Genomic DNA, 25,579 nt, shown 5'->3' on the forward strand with positions numbered 1-25,579 from the left:
GAGACACAGAATTCCAAGTAGGTTCCAGGCTCTGAGCGGTTAGCACAGAGCCTCATGTGGGGCTCGAACTCACAAACTGAGATCATGACCTGAGCCGAAGTCGGACGCTCAACTGACTGAGCCACCCAGGTGCTCCCTGAATTTACCATTCTTCAAGCATTCAAGTCCAGTGGAAATTTTACCAGCTTTCCCACATAAAAATTCTTTCCAGGATGGTGATTTAATTTTAACGGTAATCTTTAAAACCATTTGTAAACCTACAGAGTTAGTTTCAGAATTGCCATCTCTGAGTGCTCTTCATAGGGAAACAGCTTCTGGTCGTGATGAGGCACTGCTTCCCATGGGATCCCAGCAATGCCTGGAAACAGAATATGTGTCTCAGGAAGGTGGGGTCTGGGGACACGACACCACCCGATACAGGTTACGGCTGCAGGACAGGCCTAGGGGTTATATACAAACCACAGACTTCCAGGCCCCAACCAGACACCTAGAGTCATTTCAGGGATGGACCAAGAACTGAGTTTTTAAATGGCTCACAGCAGCCAGGTTTGTTGCCCCTGCCTTCTGGGCCATGTGCATCCCTGGAAGGTCACAGACCTGTCTGGGTTTCTTGCCCACTCAGCCTGGTGCCTCTTCACACAGGCTAGATGTGCATCAGAAGGGGTTCATCTCTTCATAAGCACAGATGTCTCAGAAGCCCTTGGCAAAGATCATTTTGTCATCAGGTTTTTACAAATGAAAATAATTATTTATAAAAAGGAAATCTTAGACATAAAAGTACAGAAGTGTCAGGGTACCTGGCTGGCTCAGTCGGTGGAGCATGCGACTCTTGATCTTGGGGTCGTGAGTTCAAGCCCCATGTTGGACCTAGTGGTTATTTACAAAAAGTGTGTGTGTGTGTGTGTGTGTTTATCTATAATCCTGCCACCAAGTGTAACTACTGTTACTTGGTGCGTGTTTTTCAGATTATCCCCTAGATGCACATTAACACAAACATTATTTTTAAAAATACAAATGGGCTTATACATATATGGTGTTTGATACTTTGCTTTCTTCCCTTAAACTACAGCGTAGATAATTTTCACATAGTGTCTGAAGAAGGACTTCATTCTTTTTCAAGGTTACATGCACCGTCTGGGGCATGAGCACACGTGGTGGGCGTTTGGGTCGTCTCTGTGTCTGCTGTGACAGCAGAGGCTGCTGTCGGTGGGGCTGTGCCTGGGGGCGTGGATCAGGGCAAACCCAGTTCTGCACTGCTGCCCGGTCATGTGTGGAAAGTCCTGGCTGGGCCTGGCGCGTGTCGGGGATTGCAGGGCAGTGGTCGGTGGTTGTGGGGTGGAGAATGGAGAGCGAGACTCGGCTGCCTGACTCCACCCTGGAGCTTGGGGAAACAGCTCCCCTGCACCCCAAAGTTTCCATGGGTGAGAGCAGAGGATGGCAGCACACCCCTCCCTCCTGACAGGTCAGGTCTGAGGACAGTGCCTGGGCGCAGCAGTGCTCGTTCAGGGTGTAAATGGCAGAGGCCTCCCTCCTCTTCTTCCATTTACTGGATGCTTGCTGTAGTGACAGCAGCAGCTACCACGTTCCCGAGTGCTCCCTGCGTGCCAGTCCCTGTGTCACCTCCCAGGGGGATGTTCCCACCATACCGATGAGGACAGGGATGTGAGTAGTGGCCCGGCTTCACCAGAGCAGGTGGTGGGATCTGCTCCAGAGCCTGACCTCACCGCTGTGTGGACAGAACTCCCCTACCCTGACACCCACTGGCATCCACCATCCTCTCCATTTTACCAGGAAAGAGGCCTGCACGTCCTTGAAACCTGCTCTAGGGCTGCTAGTCTCTGACCTCTGGGACTGCTGCATAAGTTGCCTCCTTCCAGAGCACCGCTCCCCGGCCCTGCCTCCTCTGCAGACCACCCAGGGGGGTGGGGGTGGTGGGTGGATGGCCCAGCACATTGTGTGTTCTGGGGCTTTCTGGTTTGTTTCCAGAAACAGGGCTTCATTCTTTTACTTTGCTTATTTCTGCCTCACCGGAGTCCCGTGTGGGGCCCAGGTGGCCTCTCAGAGATAGCAGCCCCTCCCAGGGCCCAGGGCTCACCCAGCTCGCTAGTGAACAGCTGGCATGTCTCTGGGTTGCGGACGGTGAAGGCAATGTAGGCGTCAGGAGCCTGCTGGTTCTTCAGGCAAGCAGAGAGCCTCTGCAGGACTCGGACCAGGGAGAGGACAGTTTCTGGGCAATATAGCACATCTGCAATGAAAAACCTCAGGTTACTGAAAGGGGCTTGGTCTAGGATTCAGTGCTCAGAAAGCTTGCCTGGTTGTGCTGACCTCAGCAGCAGGGTGGGAGCCTGGAAACCAGCAGTTTTTTTTAGACTCGCCCTATTGGATACAAAGAAGATGATGTGGGTAAAAAGGAAAACTCTTAGGAGAGAAAGAAAGTTGCTGAAAGGCCATGCAACAAATGGAACATACCTAGGACCTACTGATGTTCCTTTTAAAAAAATCAGAGGCGCATGGGCGGCTCAGTTGGTTGAGCGTCCAACTTCGGCTCAGGTCATGATCTTGTGGTTTGGGAGTTTGAGCCCTGTGTTGGGCTCTGTGCTGACAGCTCAGAGGCTGGAGCCTACTCCTGATTCTGTGTCTCCCCTCTCTTTTCCCCTCCCCCACTTGTGCTCTTGCTCTCTCTCTCTCAAAAATAAACATTAAAAAAAATCAATTCTTTGCCTGTGGTCTATTTAGAAGATGCTTAATGAAGCACACCTTGACTTTATCTCAAACCTTGCTGTTTTGTTAGCTGTATGGGGGGGGGGGGGCGGGGACAAGCTCGCTCCCTGTTGGCATGCTTACATGGGAGGGTGCTGCTCAGGCTCTGTGTTCTGACCACTGTGGGTCTCCGAGTTGCAGCCCAGGACCAGAGGCAAAGCACTGTCAGCTGTATAGGGGACTGGGTGAGCTTGGTGGAGGACAAGGGGCCCGTTGGCCAAACACTCCTCTCAAGGACCCTGTCCAAAGACATGGGCATGCGCAGAGCAGACAGAAGCTCCCAGGGGTGGGGGGCACTCAGAGCTCTCTGCCTGACTCAGACACCACTGTGGCCTAACCCTAGGCCTGGCCCGGGGCTGGATGCCCATGACATGGTCCTGGGAGAATCACGCTGTCCTTCACAGCCCTGAAAAGTCAGGGCTGCCATGGCTATGTCTTCCCCACATGTGAAGATGGGGTTATGGTACAAGTGGGGCTGGTGTTCAGCTGCTCTGGCCATTTCGTTTTGGTTCTAGAGATGGACATAATAATCTCTCTCCTCGGCTGCAGCCGGGCTAATAGGTCAGACTGGTTTGGTGCCCTGGGGCCTGTTCTTTCCATGTCAGGCTTTGCTGAGAAAAGCTGGGCTCATTTATCTGATGGGACCATTTGCACAGGAGTACATGTGTCCACTGTGTCAAATGGGAGGGCTGTGGCTTTATGGCCCCCAAGGGGCATGAGCTAGGCTTTGATGTCACCCTGGAGGCCCACAATGGCCCTTCTAAAAATCTCATCACTCCTCTGCCCTGGCAGCACCCACTGTCCCCTTCCCAGAGCTGAGAGTTGGGTGGAGCCGCTCCAGTGGCCCGGGGATGGGGGGCAGTACCTGCTGCGATGACGACATCTGGCTGGAAGGCAGCGAGCTGAGGGGCCGTCACGACGTCCCAGTCCAGCTGGGCCACCGTCACCCTGGGGCTCTCTGAGTTGCAGGTGTTGTGTTCTGGGTGCCTTGCAGGGTCAGTGACATCTGCCTCTAATGAGAGGCCGTTGAGAAGGATGTTCCCTCGGAGCTGCTCAAGGACGCAGCTGTGACAGTCACTGAAGATGTATGCACTGGGATGGCATGTCTTGCAAATGGCCAGGCCCGTAAGGCCAGCTCCGCTGCCGAGCTCTAAGACAGTCCTGGGTTGGGGGGAGAAGGGGGCCTGTGTCTGAGACCGTGCTGGGGAAAACCTGCCCTGCTGCCCTGCCCCGCACCCCAAGGGCACCTGTGAGCAAAGGCTGCTGGGTTCTGCATGGCCCATTCTGCAAGGTAGAGTGCAGCATCCCATGTGACCAGGCCGGTGGTGCCATGGGAAATGATGGCTGTGCTCTCCGAGAGCGTGACTGAGTCTCCAGAAGGCTGAGCCAAGAGAGGGAGAGAGAATTAATCCAGCTACCAGGAGACAAGGAACTGATTGTAAAAAGAAAAACATCACAACAGGTGGATGGCCACATAGACTATGGAACATCCTGCCTCAGAGCAATCACTGTCTGCACCAACCTGGACGGGTCCAGAGGGCGTGACGCTGCACAACAGAAGGTCAATCTCAGAAGGCCACACATGGTGTGATTCCATTCACCTAACGTTCTCAAAAGGACAGGATTGTAGAAAGGGAGAACAGATCAGTGTCTGCCAGGGTGGGGGGGTCTGAGGGCCACTACATAGGCATGGTGTCTACATCAGTGTCCTGGTTGTGATGCTGCACAAGTTGGGTCACGTGTTTCCAATGGGGGAAAATGGAGAAAGGGCACCTCTCTGTACTATGTTTGCCATTTCTAGGAATCTATAATATTAACAACAAAAGAGTCACAACTCTTGGGCATCATGAGCTAGATGTGAAAAATTTTAGGGTGTGGGGCCTTCCTCAATTTAGTGTGACATTTAGGGCTTGGGAATTCTCTGGCCTTTGAACTTTCCCATTGCCCCCAGAGCAGGTGGTTTGCTGGTAAGTGCTTCATGGAACATGCAATTCTGAAACGTGTTCTTTAATATGGGGCTTTTGAGAATGGTGCTTCCAACATTCAGTCACCCAGGGGTGGTTTCTGGCTATCTCTGAGCTCAGAAAACTCACATAGGGGGCTCAGGTCTCTGGGGTGTTGTGAGCATTCATTTGTTCATTCATTCATCCACACATTTTTCCTGAGCATCTACTATGGTGCCGAGGATTCAGATGTGACAAGATGAACTCGTTCCCTGTTCTTACAGAACTTATGTGCCAATAGGGGATAAAACCATAATAAATGAAGTAATTTCACAGTTTTTCAGTGCTATGAAGAAAATAAAAAGGATTATACAATAACAGAAGACTGGGGGTCTATTTCAGATAGTTTGGTCAGGGACAGCCTTTTTGAGGAGGCATCACGTGACCTGAGATGTGAGTAAAAAGGAAAGGTGAGGCATGTGAGGTTCTGGGGGAGAGCATTCCAGGCATAGCGAGTGCAAAGGCCCTGAGGCAGCAGCGTTTAAGTTTCTGAGTTCAAGGAAGACAAAGAATGCCAGGGGTCTGGAGTACAGGGAGAGCAGGAAGAACTAAATGAGAGAGAAAGGCTGGGGCGGGGCACGCAGGGCCTTGAAGGCCACGCATGGAATTAGGAATTGAGTCTGTGTGCTAAGGAAAGGCACTGCCAGGTTTGGGTGGTCAAGTGACATACTTTGATTTGCCTCTTAAATCTAGGGGAGCACTCTGAGGATTCTGGGAAGATGCTGCAGTGTAGTTCTGAACCTTCCTGAATGCCCCATAAGAGGACACGGAGCAGCAAGATATGGACAACATTTAACAAAACTAGGTGACAAGGCATCTCTGGGAACCCCAAATGTCAATAAGTGGGGGCAAACCACCAAGAGACACAAACTCATATACTCCATGTGTGTGTGCAATGGGGTGTGCAACAGGCCTGTGGACAGAACCCCAGGAGCCAACAAGTGTTTGCTGGAAATGCAGGTGCCAGCTGCAAACCATGGCCCATGGAGGAGAGACCTTGCTGCTTCAGTCATCAGGGGTGTGAGGGACCTGGGGCAAGGCCTCATGGCAACTAGAAACACTCAGAAATGTGTGATGACAACAGAAAACATTTCAGACATCAAGGAACAGGAGACTGGAAACAAAACACACAAACAGATAAGCCCCTTCAAACAATAGGAGGTGAAAGAAGTAAAATTTTAAATATCAAGAAGAAATTAAGGGGTGCCTGGGTGGCTCAGCCAGTTGAGTGTCTGACTTCAGCTTAGGCCGTAATCTCATGGTTTGTGAGTTTGAACCCTGCATTGGGCTCACTGCTGTCGTTGCAGAGCCTTCTCGGGATCTTCTCTCCCCCTCTCTCTGCCACCCCCCTGCTCGTTCTCTCTCTCAAAAATAAACATTAAAAAAAAAAAAAAAAAAGAAAGAGATTGTTTGGGGTGAACTGTACCCTCCCCCCAAACTCATGTGTTGGGACTCCTAAACCCTAGGACCTCAGACTGTGATCTTATTTGAAGAGGGGGTAAATAAGAGATCTTATTTACAGAGAGACTCAAGTTAAGATGAGGTCATTAGGTGGGCCCTAACCCAATAGGACTGGTGTCTCTGTAAGAAGAGATCAGGACACATACAGGCATGGAGGGAAGATGATGTCAAGACACAAGGAGATCGCAGCCGCTGGCAAACCAGACCGGAAGCACATCCTTTCCTCTCTGCCCTCAGAAGGAACCAGCCCGGCCAATGCCCTGATCTTGGACTTCTGGCCTCTCCAACTGTGAGATGATAAATTTCTGTTGTTTAAGGCATCCATTTTTAGGTACTTGTTACAGAAAATGAAGGCAAAGAACAAACTTTAAAAATTATAATTCAACAAAACATTCCTGAAAAAACAAAAAGATGTGAAACAAACACTGAAGGGGTACACAATGCATCTGAGATCACTCACCCAAAACAATCAGCTTCAAGATATATTCTACTAAAATTCTGGACTTTAAAGGGAAGAGTCCTTTGGCCATCCAGGAGTAAAGGGCGTGTGGCATAAACAGGAAAGACAATTATTACCAGGCTTTTCCACAGTAACACTTCATGCCTCAATAAAGATACAATTTTCGGGGCGCCTGGGTGGCGCAGTCGGTTAAGCGTCCGACTTCAGCCAGGTCACGATCTCGCGGTCCGTGAGTTCGAGCCCCGCGTCAGGCTCTGGCCTGATGGCTCAGAGCCTGGAGCCTGTTTCCGATTCTGTGTCTCCCTCTCTCTCTGCCCCTCCCCCGTTCATGCTCTGTCTCTCTCTGTCCCAAAAATAAATAAACGTTGAAAAAAAAAAAAAGATACAATTTTCAATGGATTGTATCTCTTCTGGGGATGGTAGGAAACCAATTCACCTTGTTGACAAGGAAGGAATCAAGCTAGTATCCTCCCTGCCCTCAGTGGGCCCTATCAGTGGGTAACCAAGCAGCAGATGATGGGAGATAGCTCATAAAATTTCTCCAACCAATGAATGAAAGAAAACAAAATGACAGAATTAGAAAACCACCCTTTTGTACCCTCCAACGAATCAAAGAATCTAAGCTTTGAGCATCCATAACTGCTATCTTAATAGATATGATGTGCCTCCTAGAACCTCATGTTGTGTTCCTGCCAAAGGGATTAAGTGGATGCGAGTCTGAGCTGGCCTCTGAATCCAGCCAGCAATTAGAGGGAAACAGAGGATGGAAGAACGAGCTGAACAGCACCATGCATATGTGACCAAAGCTAACCCGTGGAAAGCTCTCCAAGCCTGTTCGACACAGGCAGGTCCAGAGAAGAAAAGCTAGAGGGGGGCCTGCAGATGAAGAGGGACTTGAAACCAGACCTAGTTAATGGGCAAGAAGACTAAATGCTGGTGTCCAGAGGTGCACATGGCGGGAGAAAACGAGAGTGACTACTCCAAAGGCATGGTGGCTACTTTTGCTGGGAGGGGACAGGTCTGATGGAGGGCTTTTGGGCTCTGTCCCTTGACTGGAGTGGTGGTTACCTTGGTAGGTACCTTGCAACAATTTGGTAAGCTGTACATTCATTTTTGTTATTTATTTATTCATTTTATTTAAAACATTTAAAAAATGTTTATTTATATTGGGGGGGGGGCGCAGAGAGAGGAAGACAGAATCTGAAGCAGCTCTGTCAGCAGAGAGCTCAACACAGGGCTTGAACTCATTAGCTGCGAGATCATGACCTGAACTGAAGAAGTCGGACGCCCACTGACTGAGCACCTACATGCCCCTATTTTTTATTTTTAAAAAAATGTTTATTTCTTTTTGGGAGAGAGAGAGGCAGCATTGAGCAGAGGAGGGACAGAGAGAAGGAGACACAGGATCTGAAGCAGGCTCTGTGCTAAGAGTAGAGAGTCTGAATGGGGCTTAAACCCATGGGCTGTGAGATCATGACCTGAGCCAATGTCAGACCTCAACTGACTGAGCCACCTAGGTGTCTGTGTACATTTATTTTGTGTGATTTCCCATATCTTTGTTTTACTTTATAATAAAAGGTCAAAAAAAAAAAAAACAAAAAAAAAAACAACCCAAGACAAAAACAACTGTTCTGTGCAGAATGTATTTTTGTCGGCCAAGAAGCTGGAAGCCAGTCTGAGAGCTGTGGCATTTGCCAGGCCCATAACGATGGTGGCAGTGGACAGCAGAGAGAGACTGGTGTCCTATAACACCCATCCATCAAGTGTTTACTGAGGACTGAGCACCAGGTATGTGATAATGTATATTGTCTGATTTAACCCTCAGCTACTCGCATAAAATAGGTACTGTTATGTGTTGAAATGCTTGGTTTACTGAAGGGGAAACGGAGGCTCAGGGTGGTTAACTGACCTCCTCTAAGATCTCAGGCGCTGATGGGTCAGGATTTGATCCCATCTGAGACTGACTGGAGCCTGAGTTTCAACTCTGTGTGCAGGGGCAGATGTCTGGACTTTGTGGGGAGGGTGCCCATCTCCTACCAGCAGATAGCTCCGGTGGCACTGGGTGGGCTCCGTGGTCATCAGGACCTCTGCCAACGCCTCGTACAGCTCGTCCAAAGGCTCCGTGTGGACAGCCTCGTGCTGGGGGTGGGCAGAGCAAGAGCTTCAGCCAAGAGGTTTAAGTTGACCCTCATGAACCAAACAGACGTTCCATGTATTTGCTTTTACTCTGACTTGTAAAAAATGGCTGGAGGATTTTTACCAAATTTTGATGGGAGATTTGGGATGGGTTGACTTAATATAGGCAACCTGGCCTATAAAAAAATTCATTTGGTAGGGGAGCAGAGGGTATCTCAGAGAGGTACAGAGAGGGTGAGGGTGAGGTAGTCTAGGTCAGCAGGAACGGGACTGTGTGAGCTGCCATGTGATGGTGACAGAGAGCTCTGCCCTTCTATCATGATGTTGTACATGGATCAAACAACTGACGCTTTTAAGTGAGCTAAGGCAATAGCCACAAGGACGGGCACTCTACATGGCGTGATGTGGCTTTGTCAATGGGAAAGCCTGTGTTGTGCAACTCATGGGGGCAGCAGAGAGTGGGCATCCTTCTCCTGGTGGTTCTGGGGAGACCTGTGGCCACGACTAGATGCACATGTTGGGGAGAACTAGGTGGGGAGGTAATGGAGAAGCTGGGATTGTTTCACATGCTAAGCCTGGGTGAGACACAGCCCTTGCAATTGGTGGCCAAACACAGGAGGTCTGATGCTGACCACTAAGGAATCACCTCTCTGAGGTCCAGTCTAATGTGAAACCCAGCAAGTGTGGGCTCATCCTTAAAATCCATCCTGTATCAGTCAGGAAAAGAGCCCACATCTGGTAGTTACTGAGGAGAAGATGATAAAGGGACTAGTTACAAAGGTACTGCAAGACCTAAAACCCCCAGTAGAGGGCAGTGCGGTAATCCAGAGACTGGCAATAGTAGGAACGGGTCAAAGCCTGTGGGCTGGTGGGCTAGGGGAATGGCGGTGGGTGGAGCTGGGACCACAGAAGAGAGAAATACCCTGGCATCTCTTCCACTTGCCTTCCATAGCCTCTCACTGACCGAATCAAGCTGGGAACAGTTACACAGGGAGTCCACTGCCATATGGGGGTTTGCAGAGTGGGCAAAGGATATGGGATAGATCTGAGCTCCAACAGGCAAAGCCAAGCACAGTCCACTTCCAGAGAGCCAGCCAAGTCCCAGGTGCTGTCTGGCTACCAGATGGACAGTGCCCATTACTGACCTTTCTGATGAGCTCCGAGAGAAAGCACCGGGCATACTTCACTGATGGCGGATGCTTCACACACAGAGGATGTTTCACGGTCTGTGACAAAGGACACAAAGTAGGTTGCAGGAAAGACCCTGTCTTAAGACTCACACGAGCTTCAAGTGAATACAGGGCATTCCTCATTATCTGATACCTCAGAAAAGATGTGTACAGACACAAGGGTTCTGGGTTCAGGTGACCCTCATGCATCTGAAAAAGTTAAGTCATAAGGTTTAAGTCCTTTCCTAAAAAAATCTCTCCACTACAGTGGCACAGACTGACAGAACATTCTGGGCAGAACATGGTGCACATGAACCCAAGCTAACACCCTGTTACAGACTGAATTTTTGTGTGCACCCCCCCAAACTCAGTTCATATGTTGAAGCCTCACCCCCAATGTGATAGTATCAGAGGGCAGGGCCTTTGGGAGTGATTAGGTCATGAAGGTGAAGCCCTATGAATGAGATTAGTGTCATTATAAAAAAGACCCCAGAGAGCTCCCTCAGCCCTTCCACGGTGAGGACACAGCTGTCTATGAACCAGGAAGTGGGCCCCCACCAGACGCCAAACCTGCAGGCACCTTGATCTTGGCCTTTCCAGCCTCTAGAACTGTGAGAAATAAATTGCTGTTGTTTGTAAGTCACCCAGTCTATGGTATTTTGTTATAGCAGCTGGAATGGGCTATGCTACCCCTTCCCAGGGCAGGCAGCATGAACTAGTTTGTAGTGGGGACAATTGTGGGATTGTCTGGCCCCATGGAAAAGGTGAGAGCCTAAATAGTGGGAGCATGCATAGTGGGAGAGCTTTTGCTCTCCTGGAGATGACATGCCAGGCTGAGAATGAGGACTGTGATGGTCAGGACAGAGGAAGATGGGGACTCTGACTGGGATGTGGTGGAGGGGAAGGGGGTCCTCAGGGGTGACACTTCAGCTGAAGTCTAGAGAAGCAAAGAGCAGGGGGAGCAAATTATAGGCAGAGGGGATAGTTTGTGCAGGCTCCAAGGGGGCCATGGCCTGGCATTTTGGGAAGGAGTGGGGCAACAGAGGCAGTGAGAGGCCGTGAGAGGCCAGGCTGGGTCACGCGGGATCTGCTGGCTCGAGGAACACAATTTTACCCAAGGTAAAGTACCCACACAACCCTTCAGGGGGTTCCTAGTTGGCTGGTGTCAGGTTTTAGCCTCAGGGTGAAAATCAGAGTCGGCTGCCTGAAAAGGACCCCAGAATCTCTGAGCTCGCAGTCCTGAACCACTGGATGGCCCTGCAAGCTTCCCCTAACTATGGCTGCATTTTCTTCAAGTGGTGGTCAGACAATCTTGGTTCACTCACCTCAGAGGAATTCTTAACCTAGCCTTCTTGGATGGGCTTGGTGGTTGGAGGGGTGTCTACGGCTTCCCCGAATTTGTACAAAAAATGTATTCTTCCGGTTGTTTTTTCTAGGGGGGGCGGTGCATAGCTTTGGGTTTTCAGAAGGGTTCATGATCCTTAAGAGGGTCGATTGCCAGGATGCAGTGTGATCTCCACCTGATCCACATGGCAGTGTGGTGGCCTCACCTCTACTCTCGCCCAGATGTACCTTAGAATTCAAACCCCACCTCAGAAAAGCAGGACACATCTACATCTAGAAGAGACACGAGTGGGTAAGACTCGCCTCCTTATTTTTTCCTTAAATGTAAAGAAGAAAGTCTTTGAGCAGCTACCAAGTGCTAGAAGATGTTCCCACAGCTGTCACTTTGGTTTTCATTGTGGATGGTTTCAAAAACATCCCCCAGATTCCCTCCTCTCATGCAGATTTTTGTATATTCTGATGTCTTCATCTAAGAAAACAAAAGAGCCAGAGCTGTCTGAGGCAGTGCCACCCAAATGCAGTGACTTTTTTTTTTTAAAGGATACAAGTGCGTCCGCTGTGCTTCTGTCATGTCTTCATGGGGAAGTCAGGAGGCTGGTGACGCGACCTGGTTATTCTGATTCTCACCTTCTGCAAAATATCCAGCAGCAGCTCAGGACCTGAGGAGTCCCGTAATTTCTCTTCTAGGCTCTATTCAGAGAGAGACAGTGGGGGGAGAAAGAGAGAAATCTCAAGGGCATTTTCACAGGAACATTAAACATGTAATAGGACATGTTAGCAAAGTGCTAAGTGATCTCTCCCCAGGTACCTGGGGCCAATTGCAAGTGGAAGCCACAGGCGGGCTGAAAGCCTCAACTTGAGAAGACCTGGGTTACAGCTGGATCAGTCAAAGAGAGAACATCAGAAGACAGACTGTTGGTTTGCATTAGCCCTGGATGCTTAGGCTGGCCTGGGTCACAGACCAGCTCCGTGGCTGAAATGGTCAACCAGGAATTATGAGGGGAAGCCATGACATCAACACCGGACGGGCTCACCTTAGACTTGACATCTGAGTTAAAATGCACATACAGGCCAGGCCAGGTTATGCTGTCCTCTCTGACAGGGAACTCCAACCCAGCAGTGAGCTCAGGCTCTAGAAGCAGGCAGATTGGTCCTGGCTGATGTGTGACACCAGGCAAACCATTTCATTTCTCCAGAGTGACTTATCATGCTCTGAAAGGCCTATAAGCCCTGGCCCTTGCCTCTCTTTCTGACCTTATGTGCCATCACCCCTGGCCTCCTTGCCGTTCCTCAATTGCAGCAGCTTGTTCTCACTGGCAGGGCCTTGCCACAGCTGGCTGCTTTACCCGTTCAGGTTCTGGCTCAAATATCACCTCTTGGGGGAGGACTTTCTGACTCCTCTACTTTGATACATATAGTTCCCTGTTTTACTGACTTTACAGCCACTATCATCTCCTGGTGTGTTGCTTATTCATTTACCTGTTTATTCTCTGGCTCCTGCATCCAAGCAGGCCCTCATTTGTAATGTGTGCTGATTCCTGGGGCCTGGGTCGTGGAAGGCATTCAGTAAATATTTGGTGATGGAATAAAAATACTAGCTAACACATTCACCTACCATGAGCTAGGCACTGCCTCAGATGCTTCATACTCCTGTAATTCCGACAAGAGCCCTATCATTATATCCCCCACTTTATAAGAAAACTAAGGTATAAGAGAGATGCAGTCACTTGCTCAAGGTCACACAGCTTGTATGGGGTTGGGCCAGGATTCAAAGCAGGCATGCTTGCTCCCAGGCCTGGTCTCTCCACTGATGCACGCTACTTCTTGTTCTAATCAAACCTTTCTGGTCAAATGTGAATGGCAGTAATAGTACCCACTGCACGGCTGTTGTGGGCCAGCCTAAGTAAGCATTTATCATGGGCCTGGTACAGAGTAAGCGCTTATTTCATGTGAACAATCATAGTCGATACTGAATTGGGACCCATGGATGCTGTTACAAAGGTTTACGTTTTGGGTTAAAAAATGTACATATTCCTTTCTGACGGGAAAGACCACTCAGAATGCTAAATGGGTTAGGTCAATGAGACACAAATGACTAACCACCGCCCCTTAAGATGGGGCAAACTTGGGGGGAGGAATATGTACCCAATCTGAGTCATCCCAGTGAGCTCACTGCACATGAATTATGAAGGAGGCAGCATCATTAGAGCCCCTGCATTGGCAGAAGGAAGCTGCCGCCATGGCCATTTGCCTGTGCGAGAAGGGCAGGTCTCCAGGGCAGGGGAGGTGAGACTTCTTTCGTCTCTCTTCTGGCCTGTTTTGTACTTCCCTGTCTCTTCCATCACAGGCCTAAGAGGCTTAAACTGCTTCTGAGGGGATTTTGTACAATGCTCATGGTACAGATGAGAACACCGAGGCCTGGCGGGGGAGGGGAGGTGTGGTGTCTGTGACTTGGTCACTGCGCTCATTGCAACGTGGTCTCCCGCGGTCTTGCGGACGTTGACTGTTTAAATGGGCAGCAGCAACTGTTACTCAATGGCCAGGATGACAACTGACTAAACAAAGTAATAGAATTTTTCGTGAATTGTCCCTGACCCTAACCCCCAAGTGACAAAGGGAGTTGGGAAGAAACCCCGCATTCCTTAAATTCGTGGACTCAGTCGGCAAAGGCACTTGAGGGCGGGAAGGGCCAGGGGTGGAGCGAGCAGACGGCAGGCTGGGCCTCCCCAGCGCGCGCAGGTATTCTTTCTGCTCCCCGCCGCCAGACCGCGTGGCCCCCGGCTAAGCCCCAGGGACGAGGACCAGACGTACCGCCCCTGCACACGAGAGAGAGCCGAGAACATCACGTGGGGGGAGAGAAGGAGGTGGGCGCCGGAACCCGCCCCGCCCCCACCCTGCCCAGCCGCCCCCCGTCCGCCCTTCGCGCGCCCCACCGCCCACCTGCCAGGGGAAGGAGCGCAGCGCGCGCGTCGCCAGGAAGCGGCGCTCGAAACTTGGCAGCAGGCTTACGGCCTCCGTGCTCTCCTCCGGCGCCATGGCGGGGCGGGGCGGGGCCGCGGCGTCGCCCGGGAGACGGAGCGGCAGTGGGGCGGGGCCCAGAGGACTTGGGGCGGGGCTGGGGCGGGGCCGGGCCGGGGGCGGGCCAGGGGCCACTGGGCGCGTGGGAGGCGGGGCCAGGGTCGGATGGGGGTGGCCTGGGGCTTGAGAGGCGGAGTCAGGGCTTTGGCGCCAAGTGAGCGCCAGGCGGGAGGCGACGGCTTTGTGGTAGGTAGCGTCCAGTCAGGCGAAGGGTCAGGTAATCATTCTCGCTGTTCCCGCGTCTTCACGAGGCACTTTTTGGCGGACGCGTAGCTCCCTCCCTGTTGCGCAGCTGGGAGGGAGTGAGCCTGACGGCCCTCACGTTTCAGGACCGCGTCCCCAGACCGGGGTTAGGAGCCTCAGGCCTTTTCCGCCCCTTCGGGTCGAGGTGCGAGTTCGCCGCTCCGGGTAGGGTAGGTGGCGCAGTCAATGGGCGAGGAAACTTAGACACTCAGGCCTTACCTACCGGGGCGCTGCAAGATGAGCTGCGCCCCTGTGTCAGAATCTTAAACGTTCGCATGGAGGCCGTGGCGGGGTTTAGTCCCCTTTGTGGTCCGCGTCCTCTCCACAGCGCGGTGCTCTGGGGTGGTGACCCCGAACCGCCTCCCGGGTGGAAGCCCCACCCGTGCGCTGAGGTGGATTCCAGGGCGGGGAAGGGGCGAGGAGCTTGGCGAGGTCAGCCTGCGGTCACGTCCTCTCCATGACCTCTTTTAATACCAGGCCACAACCCCCACTCCCCCGGCCTCGGTCCGTCCCTAATCCAACCAGCCTTGTTTTCACCACTTATTAAGCACCTACTGTGTGCCCGGTGAGGGAAACCCAGGTGTGGTCCCTGCCCTTCAGGGGCTCAGGGGGAAGCAAGCGTGCAGGCGAGCTCCCGGAACTAGGAGGACTTACAGCAGGAGTTTTGACTTTGTAGGGAAAGGAACCTGAAGAGTAAGAAAGTTCCTGGGGGTGGTTGAGGAGGGGGAAGAAAAGAAAAAAAAAAATTATTATTTCCATTAGACGTTATTATGTCTTGAATGAGAGGCAGGATAGACAGCAACCCACCGGTGCTGCCTCTGGAGTTTGAACTGTGTTCAAAGTCTAACACATTTACTTTAGCACATCTCTCATAAAACTCCATTTGGAAGAGTCTTGAGAGCTAATTTGCTAAATATACTTGCAGAAGGTAGATGAGGGGACAGATTAAATCTTATTACCCCTTTCAGATGAGAAACACTGAGCCCTGCTCAGCTAAGAGAACAAGAGAGAAGAATTAATTCTAATGGAATGCATTTATTCTCATATCTGTTGTTCTTCCACCAGTACCAAGTGAGCACAGGGTCTGACACAGGAACGGTTTGTCTTATTCTCTCCACACTGTTGATTTAAATCAAGAGGGTGGGCCGTGATTATTGCTGTGTTTTTACACGGAATTAATGGTTTCTGGGTCTGATGTTGCAGAAATCCTCTTCCTCACGGTCTCCTGAGGTAGAATCATCTGAGATATGATGAGCCTTAACCAGGGCCAAGGCTTGGTCTTAAGGGAATGATGCTTCAGAACTGGGCCAGGCCGATTGGTCCACTTTTGCTCATTTGATCAGCTCTCTGCCTGCAGTAGACAATGAAAACCAATGGGAAAGGGTCAAACTTATAAATACTAGGCTTATTTTGTTAACACACAAAGTAGCTATTAATTGCGTTTCTTCTGAGGAGCAAAAGGGCATGTACAGTCAGTGCCATAATAAGTAATACTGTATGACGTTATACTAAGATATTAATACATCTAGGCTGTTTTAGCCTTTCCTAATGCCAGATGGGATGTAGTTTGGGAAAGGACCCCGAGTGGTCTATGACACTGACTTGCACACAGAAGAAACCTTTATTTTGGTGTGTGGGCTCTAGGGAGGGACAGAGTTCATAAGGCCACATATCTCAGATCTGAATCTGGAAGAATTAAGACAGTGAAGGGATTGTTAACATCCCAGGGGCCTCACAGGTGTGTGTTCAGGTGTAAATGAAGATTAGGCACCCCAAAAAGTAAAACTTCTGGGGAGTGTTGATATGGAGAGAAGCATTAGGACCCATCCCATGGTCCTGCCAGTGGCGAGAGGGGATGTGTATGTGCCCACGCTATATTAAAGATTCAACTTCTGGATTGGAGGTTTTTAACAACAACAGCAACAACATCAACAACAACAACCATCTAATATATTTTAACCGTACAGAATAGTTGCCTTTTAGAAATTATGCTGTGGGCATGGCAGTTCAATCAGTACATTGAAGTTTTTCCTTTAGCTCTCCTATAGCTGATGGTTTCTGTAGAAAAGGACCAATTGATTTCTTTTTAAAATGTTGCTTCAGGGCATAGAGACCTTTATAGGTCATGTTTCAACTTATAGGAAATTTTTATAGTTCAAATATAAATTACATTAAATGTGGGCTTTGTAATGGAGTTAAGGTTAAGTAAAGTTCTGACTTCCCTTAGGCTGTTTATAGTGTTCAGGAGGCCTCCATTCTATTGAGACAGGAGCTATGTTAAAGCAGAAGAATGGTCAGGGTTGGGTATAATAAGGAATATGGGAGGCTCAGTCTAATGATATAACTATTGAGATATAGAAAGAGGTGCACCAAGGCTCTGTAACACTGGCAGAACCAGTGTTATGGGTTGGACTGTGTCCCTCCAGAGAATATGTTGGAAGTCCTGACCCCTGGTACTTAGGACCTTATGGTATTGGTGACCTTATTTGGAAATAGACTCTTTGCAGATATAATTAAGGTGAGGTCATCCTGGAGTACAGAGGGCCCTAAATCCCATGAGTGGTGTCATGGACACCAGAGAAGAGAACACCATGTAAAGGCAGAGACACACGGCGAAGATGGCCATGTGATGATGGAGGCAGAGACTGGAACGATGCATCTATAAACCAAGGAATACGAATGATTGCCAGCAACTACCAGAAGCTAGAGAGGCAAGGAAGGATTCTCCCATACAAATTTCGGAGGCAGCTTTGACCTTCTAACATCTTGATTTTGGACTTTCCCCTCCAGGTCTGTGAGACAATAAGTACCTGTTGTTTTAAGCCAGGTACGTTGTTGTACTTTTTTATGGCAGCTGTGGAAAACTAATGCAACTGGTATTTAATTTTGGAGGCCCAGTACAAAATGAAAATGCAGGGTCTTTGTTAAAAAAAAAAATCAAGAATTCTGGGGCGCCTGGGTGGTTTAGTCGGTTGAGCTTCTGACTTTTGATTCTGGCTCAGGTCATGATCCCAGGATTGTGAGAATGAGCCCTGAATTGGGCTCTTTGCTGAGCATGGAGCCTGCTTGGGACTCTCTGTCTATCTCTCTCCCTCTCTCTCAAATAAAATAAATAAAAAATCAAGAATTCTGAAACGGTGACAGCCTAGTAGATTATTAAACCAAGTTGAGGGCTCTTTTGAGCCCTGGGCCTTGAGTGACTGCTCACTTTACAAGTCACGAACCTGGCTCTGGTTGCTGGGTTCTCAAAGTGCTGGATCCCCTCTGGCATGCAGGAAATGGTTGAAGTGGATTATTATAATGTACACTGATAAACCCTGGGAAACCCAAAGAATACTCACTTCTGTTTCCGACGAATGACCGTGTATGTCACACTAGCAACACACAGAACTGCAAGAACTCCTGTCACAATTCCGAGGCCAAACGCTATCTTTTGGAGAGGGAATGTCTTCTGTGTCTCTGCTCCTGATAAAATATAAGATGGTTTTTTAATTGTCTGATTATTAAGAGGCTGTTCTCGCTGCTCCTGGGTCTCTGGGAAGTTTTTCATCCAAGCTCTGGTGAATATTAATTATGGAAATGAAATGTACATTTAACCCAAGAAAGTGTTCACTGTAGAGAAACCTCATAGGGCAAGTCGTTGAAAGGCGATTTACTAAATGACCTATTCGCCAAATGACCCATTTGCCTAATGACCACTTTGCCAAGTGACCAATTTGCTAAAAGCCAATTTGCTGAAAATCAGTTGGTGGGACATCCTGCTTATCAATAACTGACAGCAGTCAGACACCTTACCCCAGGTTCCCTATGGGCTATGAGACGGGGTAGGGGCCAAACAGTTATAGCAAAACTCTAAAACTTAAAAAAAAAAAAATCCCAATAATTTCCTGAGTTGGTCATTCATTTAACTAGTTTCCTACAAAATGGCCTGCATCCTGTAAGTTCACAAGAAAATCGTGTGCAGTGGCTTAGAAGAAGGGAAAAGCGTGTCCTTTATACTCTGTTTTGATTGAGTGTAGTTGCTTTAAGTATGATAAATCACTGAACAGCATCTAAGTCTCTCCTGGCAGAAGAAAAGCTGGCCACTGGTTGCAAACAACTGCATTCTTAGAGACTATACCATTCTTCCTTTATATCACCCAGGTTTAAGGTTTTGAAGTCTTAAGAATTAGCAACCCCATTTACAGAAACACCTCCTTCCTTCTTTTTTCAGCAGTGAGTGGAATGGTAAGGTTTCCTCCACTGTGAGCAGCTTTCTTCCAGGCACTAGCAAAGGCTGAGTTGCTGAAGGAAGACTGCTTTTCTGTACTACAAGGGACATCAGGGGGGCAGATTGCATGTGATTTCTAAGGATCAGAAGGATTATTGCTTGACTGTCTACGGAGAGCCTTCCTTTGGCCCCAGAGGCACTGTATGAAATGTCACCAGCACGTGGAGGGATTCCCTGTTTCCTTTGCTACCTGTTTAAGAGCTGCTGCTATCTTGCCCTGCAGATGCTGAAGCTGTTGGACAAACAGGATTATTCTGCTTGATTCTACCAGTGGCCCCCTCACTCCCCCGCCCAACCTCTTTTTCATTCTTTTGTATCTCAGGACAGAATAGATCAGACTGCCAGTTTTCTGGTGGTTGCTCTTGTATCTCACCTGGCTGCTGCTGCTGCTCATTGTGCTCATGTTGCACAAGCATTTCCTGGGTGACTGCCAGGGAGCCGTTATGGGGTTCAGGGGTAACCCCCAGGAGCTTACACATGAGTGGGTAGATGTGGATGCTGTCAAAAGGCTCAGCTAGGTGATTCTTTTTGAAATCTGGCCCAAAAGCTCTGAATATGGTCTTCATGTCCATGTAGACATTATCAAAGCCATGATCTCCTTTGTTGAAATATATTATTAGTTGCTGAAAAATAATAATAATAAAAAAGCCATTTTAGACTGCAATCCCCTGAAAGAAAACTGTCCCTTAGTTATTGTCATGCTTGTCAGATCCATGAAACCTTTGAAAATTTAAATGACAAGGAAGGACACTGCTCTGCAGTGCCAAAGGGAAGAGCAAGGAATGAAAGATCTTTAAGAAAGAGAATAAAGAAAGTATACCCATTAGACACAGCAAGAAGGTAATACTGACAATAATAAGCTGAAACACAGTGCCTCTGGTGATAGCCTCCTGTGCTTTGCAAGTTCCTTAATCCTGAAGAGAGAAGAGTAACACCCACTTCACATTAAGTCAGGCAGGTGGATGGGGATCTGAGAAGTGTACTCAGTGAGAGGCACTGAGACCCAAAGGATTTTCTAATGGTCAGTTCAGAAGTTTCCCTATTCCCTCAAACCTGGTTGGTTATGTAGGGAATGTGACTATTGCATTAAATTCCTTCACATCACTCTCAACTTGTTACTAACATCATGAACCAGGTTTAGAAAGAGGCCAGTGGCTATGGAATTTCTCCTTGGCAAGAACTTAGCTTTGGGCATGCATCCTCAGTGTTCTGGGTCATGTGAGGGATTGCAAAATATCAAGTAATTGTTGCATTTTACTGTGACTATTTCCACCAACGCTAAACAATAACCTTATGAATTTTCCTATACCTATTATACTCTGAACAGATTGCAAATATAATGTTTGGCTCATGTCCATAGCCTAGGACAAGTGTTCTTCAAACTATTTCTGGGATGGTCTTCTGTCATGCAGTGTTTAAACATCACTTACATTTTGTTCTGCCATGAATTATTGGTTGATAGTTAACAAAAACCAGACCACCTTAAATCTATCTCACAATTAGCATTGATTTTGGTATTTTCTTCTTTAGGCTTGCTTATTTTTTCATAACTGCTTTCTTGAGATATAATTTGTATAATTACCATATAATGTACCCATTTACAGTGTACAATTCAGTGATTTTAAATTTTTTTTCACAGAGGTGTGCAACTATCACCACCATCAATTTTCATCACCCCAAAAAGAAACCCTGTACCCTTCAGGAGTCACTCCCCATTTCTTCCCAACATCTCTCCCCCTTCCCCATCCGACAATCACCAATCTGTGTTCTGTTTCTATAGATTTGCTTGTGCTGAACATTTCATTTAAATAGAATCATACAAAGTCTTTCGTATCTACTTTCTTTCAGTAAATATAGTGTTCTCAAGGTTCATTCAAGTTGTAGCATGTATCAGTACCTTGTTCCTTCTAATGGCAACATAATATTCCATTGTATGGTTATATCATATTTTGTTTATTCATTCATCAGTTGATGGGCAATTGGTTTGTTTTCACTTTTTGATTTTTATGAATAATGCTGTTGTGACCATTTGTGTATAATTTTTGTGTGTGTGTGTGTATGAACAGGGCTTCTCCTTCTTCTCCTCTCCCTCCCCTCCTCCTCCTCCTCCTCCTCCTCCTCTTTCTCCTTCCCATCACCCTCCTTCTTCCCCTCCCCCTCCCTCTCCTTCTCCCTCTCCCTCTACCTCCCTGTCCCTCTCCTTCCCCTTCTCCTCCTCCTTCTCCTTGATATGTGTAAAGGGGAACGAGCACATGGTTATTTTTGGTGAATCTACTGGTGATCTGTGCATAATGATCAAGCAAGCACACAGGCTTGGATTCAAACATTAACCTTATACTTCTAATCCTGAATCACTTCTCTCTATCTTTGGCTTATTCCTTATTAAATAAAACAAGGGAAATAAGAGTATCTATCTTTGGGTTGATGGGAAGGCAAAAATGAAACAACTCATGTTAAATTTTTAGTACAGTGCTGGACAGAGCTTTGGTCGGGGATGTTTGTCATTATAACTGCATAGCAGTAACATGGGACAGGGTTGATTGGGTGAGACATGGGGTGAGGGTGGGGAACACTTAGAACTAACAGTGGGTTACAACTTATGTTTTAATTTTTTTTCAGAATCGTTTCTCTCTAGAGGCTGTCTCCCAGATCCAAGATGGCTTCATTCATTTTAGAATCGACTCACCCCATTGATGTTATAACCAGAGTCGGCGTACATCACAATTGGCAGCACCCTCTTGTGTTTAGCAAAATGGAAGCGTTCTGGGAATTCCTCCTTCTTGTACACATTGAGGTGAGGATGTGCATTCTTCAGTGCTTGGTAAACAGCTTCCTCTTTCCCTGGTTTGGGCAGGATCATCCCAAAGCCACCATAGTCCACGATATCAAACTTGACCAAGTCCTTGAACTTGATGTAGTTTGTCAAGAGGATCTCAGTGACATTGGGGCTCTTTTTTACTGTGGTCATGCCATGGTCTGATGTGATGATGACATTGAGGTGCTTGGTCAAGCTGTGCCTTTTAATGGCTTCCACCAGGTACCCGATGGTTCTGTCAATTTGCTGAATCATCACCCTTCTGTTCTCCGTCTCAGGCCCGAATTTGTGTCCCACGTTATCTGGCTCTCCATAGTACAGAGTCACAAAATCAAAGTCTTCCTTAGTGAACCAGTTCATGACAATATCGATGTTCTCCCTCCACTCTGTCTCATTGCTGTCTGGGTGAGTGTGAGACTCCACCAGGGACCGCTGGACAGCCTCCCCTTTGTACTTTGCACCTCCCCCAGGATAGTGGAATGATGCTGTCTTCCTCCCCTGCAAGTACAAGAAGAAAATTCTATCAGGGCTGTATCTTATATCTTTTATAAAATAAGCAAAGCCTGACTTGTTGACATCTCTGCCCTAGTCCAGAGGCATAGAGAACATGTGAACTTTGGAGTCAGATGGGGTTGGATTTCATTCATCCTGGCTTCACCAGGATCTCATCAAATCTAAAACACTGTTAGTTGTAAGACATGTTATTATTTTATGTGCTACTGGAGGAAAAATGCTGCCAGTTAAACCATGACACTCCACTGACTTTAAGATGCACTCCAACTTTAGAGATGGCAAAATGAAAAAAAAAAGTCCCTTGGAATGGAGGAAAAAGTTGCTGATGGTGAGTGTGTTCTTTAACCTCTTATGCTTCAGGGTTTCTATATGTAAAATGCCAAAAAGTTGATGGTATTTTTGTGAGGATTAGGCCAGATAGCTTTAAGGTAAAGTGTTGGGTATTGTGTTTTGGCGTGTGCTAGGCGGTCTTTTCTTTGCCTCCAAGTATAGCAAATCACCATAAAGCCTTCGCTGAATTGTATAGTGGACAGTTTGCCTGCCTACCACCCAATATCCTTCTGCTGGTTCAGAGAGCGCTGACTTCCCCTAGAGGCTCTCCTCTCTGCCCTTGCTTCATGGCTGGTTTGGGATGTACTGGTTCCACATCAGGCTCCAGAAGTGGGATGTGGCTGTGGCCTGGCCAATTAGAGGACACTGCATCCATTGGCCACAGCAGTTGGTTCAGACGTGGGCCCATGTCCCAGTCAGAGCCAATGAGATTTGATCTTGGGACTTCTGGGGAGGAGAAGTAAGGGCTGAGGAAAGCTTTGAACCAGAAATAACTCAATATATTGTTTTAACAACACATGTGATTGCAAAGTTATGAAATATTCTTAAGTAATCTTCCCAGTAGAAAGGTGGCTGTTGACAAAGTTTGGGAAAATTGTTAGGAAAAAAAATTATATATGCTCTTTAATGAGTTCACAACAAGATGAACACATCTCACTAAATAAGTCCTGTTGTTGGAAAGCATCTACTCAACCAGGACATGGCACATAGTAGGGGCTCAATAGATTTTTGGTTCAGTGAATGAATGACTTGTGTATTTGGGGGAGCAAGTATTTTCTTTTGCCTCAGCAAAGCTATTAACTTGAAGGCTGTATTGTGGCACTTGCTGTGTCACCCAAAGTTTGAATGTTCTGAAAAACACAAAAGATTTATTGGTTTTAGTAGAACCAAGATTGGTGTAACTATGTTGATTTGGTATGGAGAATAAATGACCAGGAAGACTTTGGGGATAATGGCACCTGGGTTGTGGCTGTTTGATTAACAAATGAACAGAAGAGTATAAATAGAGAGTAATGAAAACTTCCTATATACTGTTTAAGAGAGAGAAACAAGAAAGCAATTTGGAAGTTGTAGGAGATGGTGTTGTCTTTCTACCCAGATCCCCTTACTGGGCCAGTGAACTCACATTCACTTCAGCTGCTCCATGTTCTGGAAAATTACCTTTAGCCAAGTGGCCAAATCTTGCCTCACCTGGAAAGTTGTTCCATACTGCGCCTTCAATCCCAGCTGCCTATGGCCAGGAATTGACTAATGGGAGGACAAAAGACCAGCTTACTTGCCTCAGGTTGGGATAACATGGGGGTGTAATTCATGCGCCAGAGCTCCCTGTGGGATCACGCTGAAGCTGGTATCCAACTTTGGGGACCATTTATCTTTCAAACCCTGCCCTGTCAGTTTCCCTTACTCCCATCTCCTGAGAACTCTCCCTCAATGCCTCACATGCACTAAACCCCTGCCTCAAGCTCTACTTTTAGGAAATTTGAAGTAAGACAGAAGTCTTAAGGTGTGCCTGGGTGGCTTAGTCAGTTAAGTGTCTGACTCTTGATCTCAGCTCAGGTCTTGATCTCAGGGTCATAAGATCAAGGCCTGCATTGGACTCCCTCCATGCTGGGTGTGCAGCCTACTTTAAAAAAAAAAAAAAAAGGCAGAATTCTTAATACTAAATTCTTCGCAAGGCTCCAGAAGCTCTGCTATCCATAGTTATAGGTGAAATATTGTGCCCTCTGCCCTCCAGCATTCATTTTCTATTATGTGATTTAGTTTTATTTTCTATAAAACACTTTACTCAATCTGAAATTATCTTACTTTGTTGACTTGTTTACTATCTATTTCCCTCCCTTAGAATGGGAGTTCCAGGAGATCAGGGGCCATGTTGATTTTGTTGACCACTCTTCCTGGGACCTAGAATAGGCCTGGTTCAATGTAGGTGGTAATTGTTGGTTAAACGCATGTTGAATGAATGTATGAATTGCATCTCCTTTAGTGGGTGCAAAACCCATCCTATTCTCACTCCTGATTAACTTATGGAAATAGTTACAGAAGCTCTTCCTTTTTTGGGTTCTAGCATCTTATTTGTAATCTCTTCAGGCAACACATTTTCATTTCTGATAATAGAATTTATATGGTTGCTTTAACTTGCAAATCCTCTAATATTTATTTATTGCATTTCTGATTGGCATTACTCATAATTCTCAGTTTTTAGCGATGGTACTTTGTTTAACTTACATATAAATTGACTTTGCTCTGAAGTAGGGAATTGGCTGGAAGGATAAAACTTTCAACGTTTTGTACAACATAGTTTGGCTATTTTATTATCTAGAATAAGCTGACATTGACTTTATGAGGGACTTAGGCAGCCTTGCCTATCCATTTGTGTTCTTGATGTTTGTGTGTTAAATCTCACATGTTCCCAACTTGAAATTGTTTTCTTGTGCTGTGTTCTCAACATACACTTTCTTTAAAGATATCCCAAGCTGTATGATTTTTTTTTTTTACTTGGTCCCATAGGAATTTTAAGAGTTACACTACTCCATGAAAAGAGCTCCAGAGATAAATGTGTATTTGAGTGTGTACACACACACACACACACATACAAACACACACACACACGACTCTGTTTATTTGGGACCCGTGATAATCAAAAGTGCTATTTTCAACAAATACTTCTGAGAAATAATCTGAGCACTTAATTGGATGCAAAAGAGTGGGTATTTACTATTCTACCCTTTAATTAGCATAATCAGTGTTTCCAGTAGCAATAGCAATTGGAAAATCGCTGGTTTTATTAGGTTCATTATTCTCCCTTAGTGTAGTTTTGCATCAATGTGGCTATTATTCTTAAGTTGCTTTTTTATTTTTTTTTTTAATTTTTTTTTCAACGTTTATTTATTTTTGGGACAGAGAGAGACAGAGCATGAACGGGGGAGGGGCAGAGAGAGAGGGAGACACAGAATCGGAAACAGGCTCCAGGCTCTGAGCCATCAGCCCAGAGCCTGA

At 47.4% G+C, this 25,579-nt stretch overlaps 2 protein-coding genes across 2 annotated transcripts in view; both read right to left on the minus strand.

The window, feature by feature from the left end:
• Positions 1 to 63: 63 nt before the first annotated feature.
• Positions 64 to 14,369, minus strand: EEF2KMT (eukaryotic elongation factor 2 lysine methyltransferase). Its single transcript, XM_030301292.1, has 8 exons — positions 14,274 to 14,369; positions 11,961 to 12,023; positions 9,966 to 10,046; positions 8,722 to 8,823; positions 4,008 to 4,141; positions 3,626 to 3,921; positions 2,096 to 2,245; positions 64 to 358 (listed from the first exon to the last, which is right to left on the minus strand). Exons 1-8 carry the CDS (start codon positions 14,367 to 14,369, stop codon positions 258 to 260), a joined length of 1,023 nt encoding a protein of 340 aa, XP_030157152.1. The 3' UTR covers positions 64 to 257.
• A 1,942-nt stretch (positions 14,370 to 16,311) lies between these two features.
• LOC115504536 (ectonucleotide pyrophosphatase/phosphodiesterase family member 7-like) overlaps positions 16,312 to 25,579 on the minus strand; it is a 30,980-nt gene continuing 21,712 nt past the window's right edge. The window contains exons 3-5 of the mRNA XM_030301548.1: positions 21,611 to 22,237; positions 19,298 to 19,547; positions 16,312 to 16,340 (exon numbers count right to left, since the gene is read on the minus strand). Of these exons, the coding sequence (XP_030157408.1) occupies positions 16,312 to 16,340; positions 19,298 to 19,547; positions 21,611 to 22,237 (906 nt within the window). The remainder of the gene's footprint in view (positions 16,341 to 19,297; positions 19,548 to 21,610; positions 22,238 to 25,579) is intronic.

This window comes from Lynx canadensis, chromosome E3 (genome assembly GCF_007474595.2).
Source record: "Lynx canadensis isolate LIC74 chromosome E3, mLynCan4.pri.v2, whole genome shotgun sequence".
Classification (NCBI taxonomy): domain Eukaryota; kingdom Metazoa; phylum Chordata; class Mammalia; order Carnivora; family Felidae; genus Lynx; species Lynx canadensis.

Bases quoted from the DNA above. Each gene is read 5' to 3' on its own strand.
- EEF2KMT (XM_030301292.1), bottom strand. From the start codon at position 14,369: ATGGCGCCGGAGGAGAGCACGGAGGCCGTAAGCCTGCTGCCAAGTTTC. The intron at 3,922-4,007 runs GTGCCCTTGGGG...CCCCCAACCCAG, and splicing joins CCAGCAGCCTTTGCTCACAG to GACTGTCTTAGAGCTCGGCA. The intron at 2,246-3,625 runs GTACTGCCCCCC...TTTTCATTGCAG, and splicing joins AGATGTCGTCATCGCAGCAG to ATGTGCTATATTGCCCAGAA.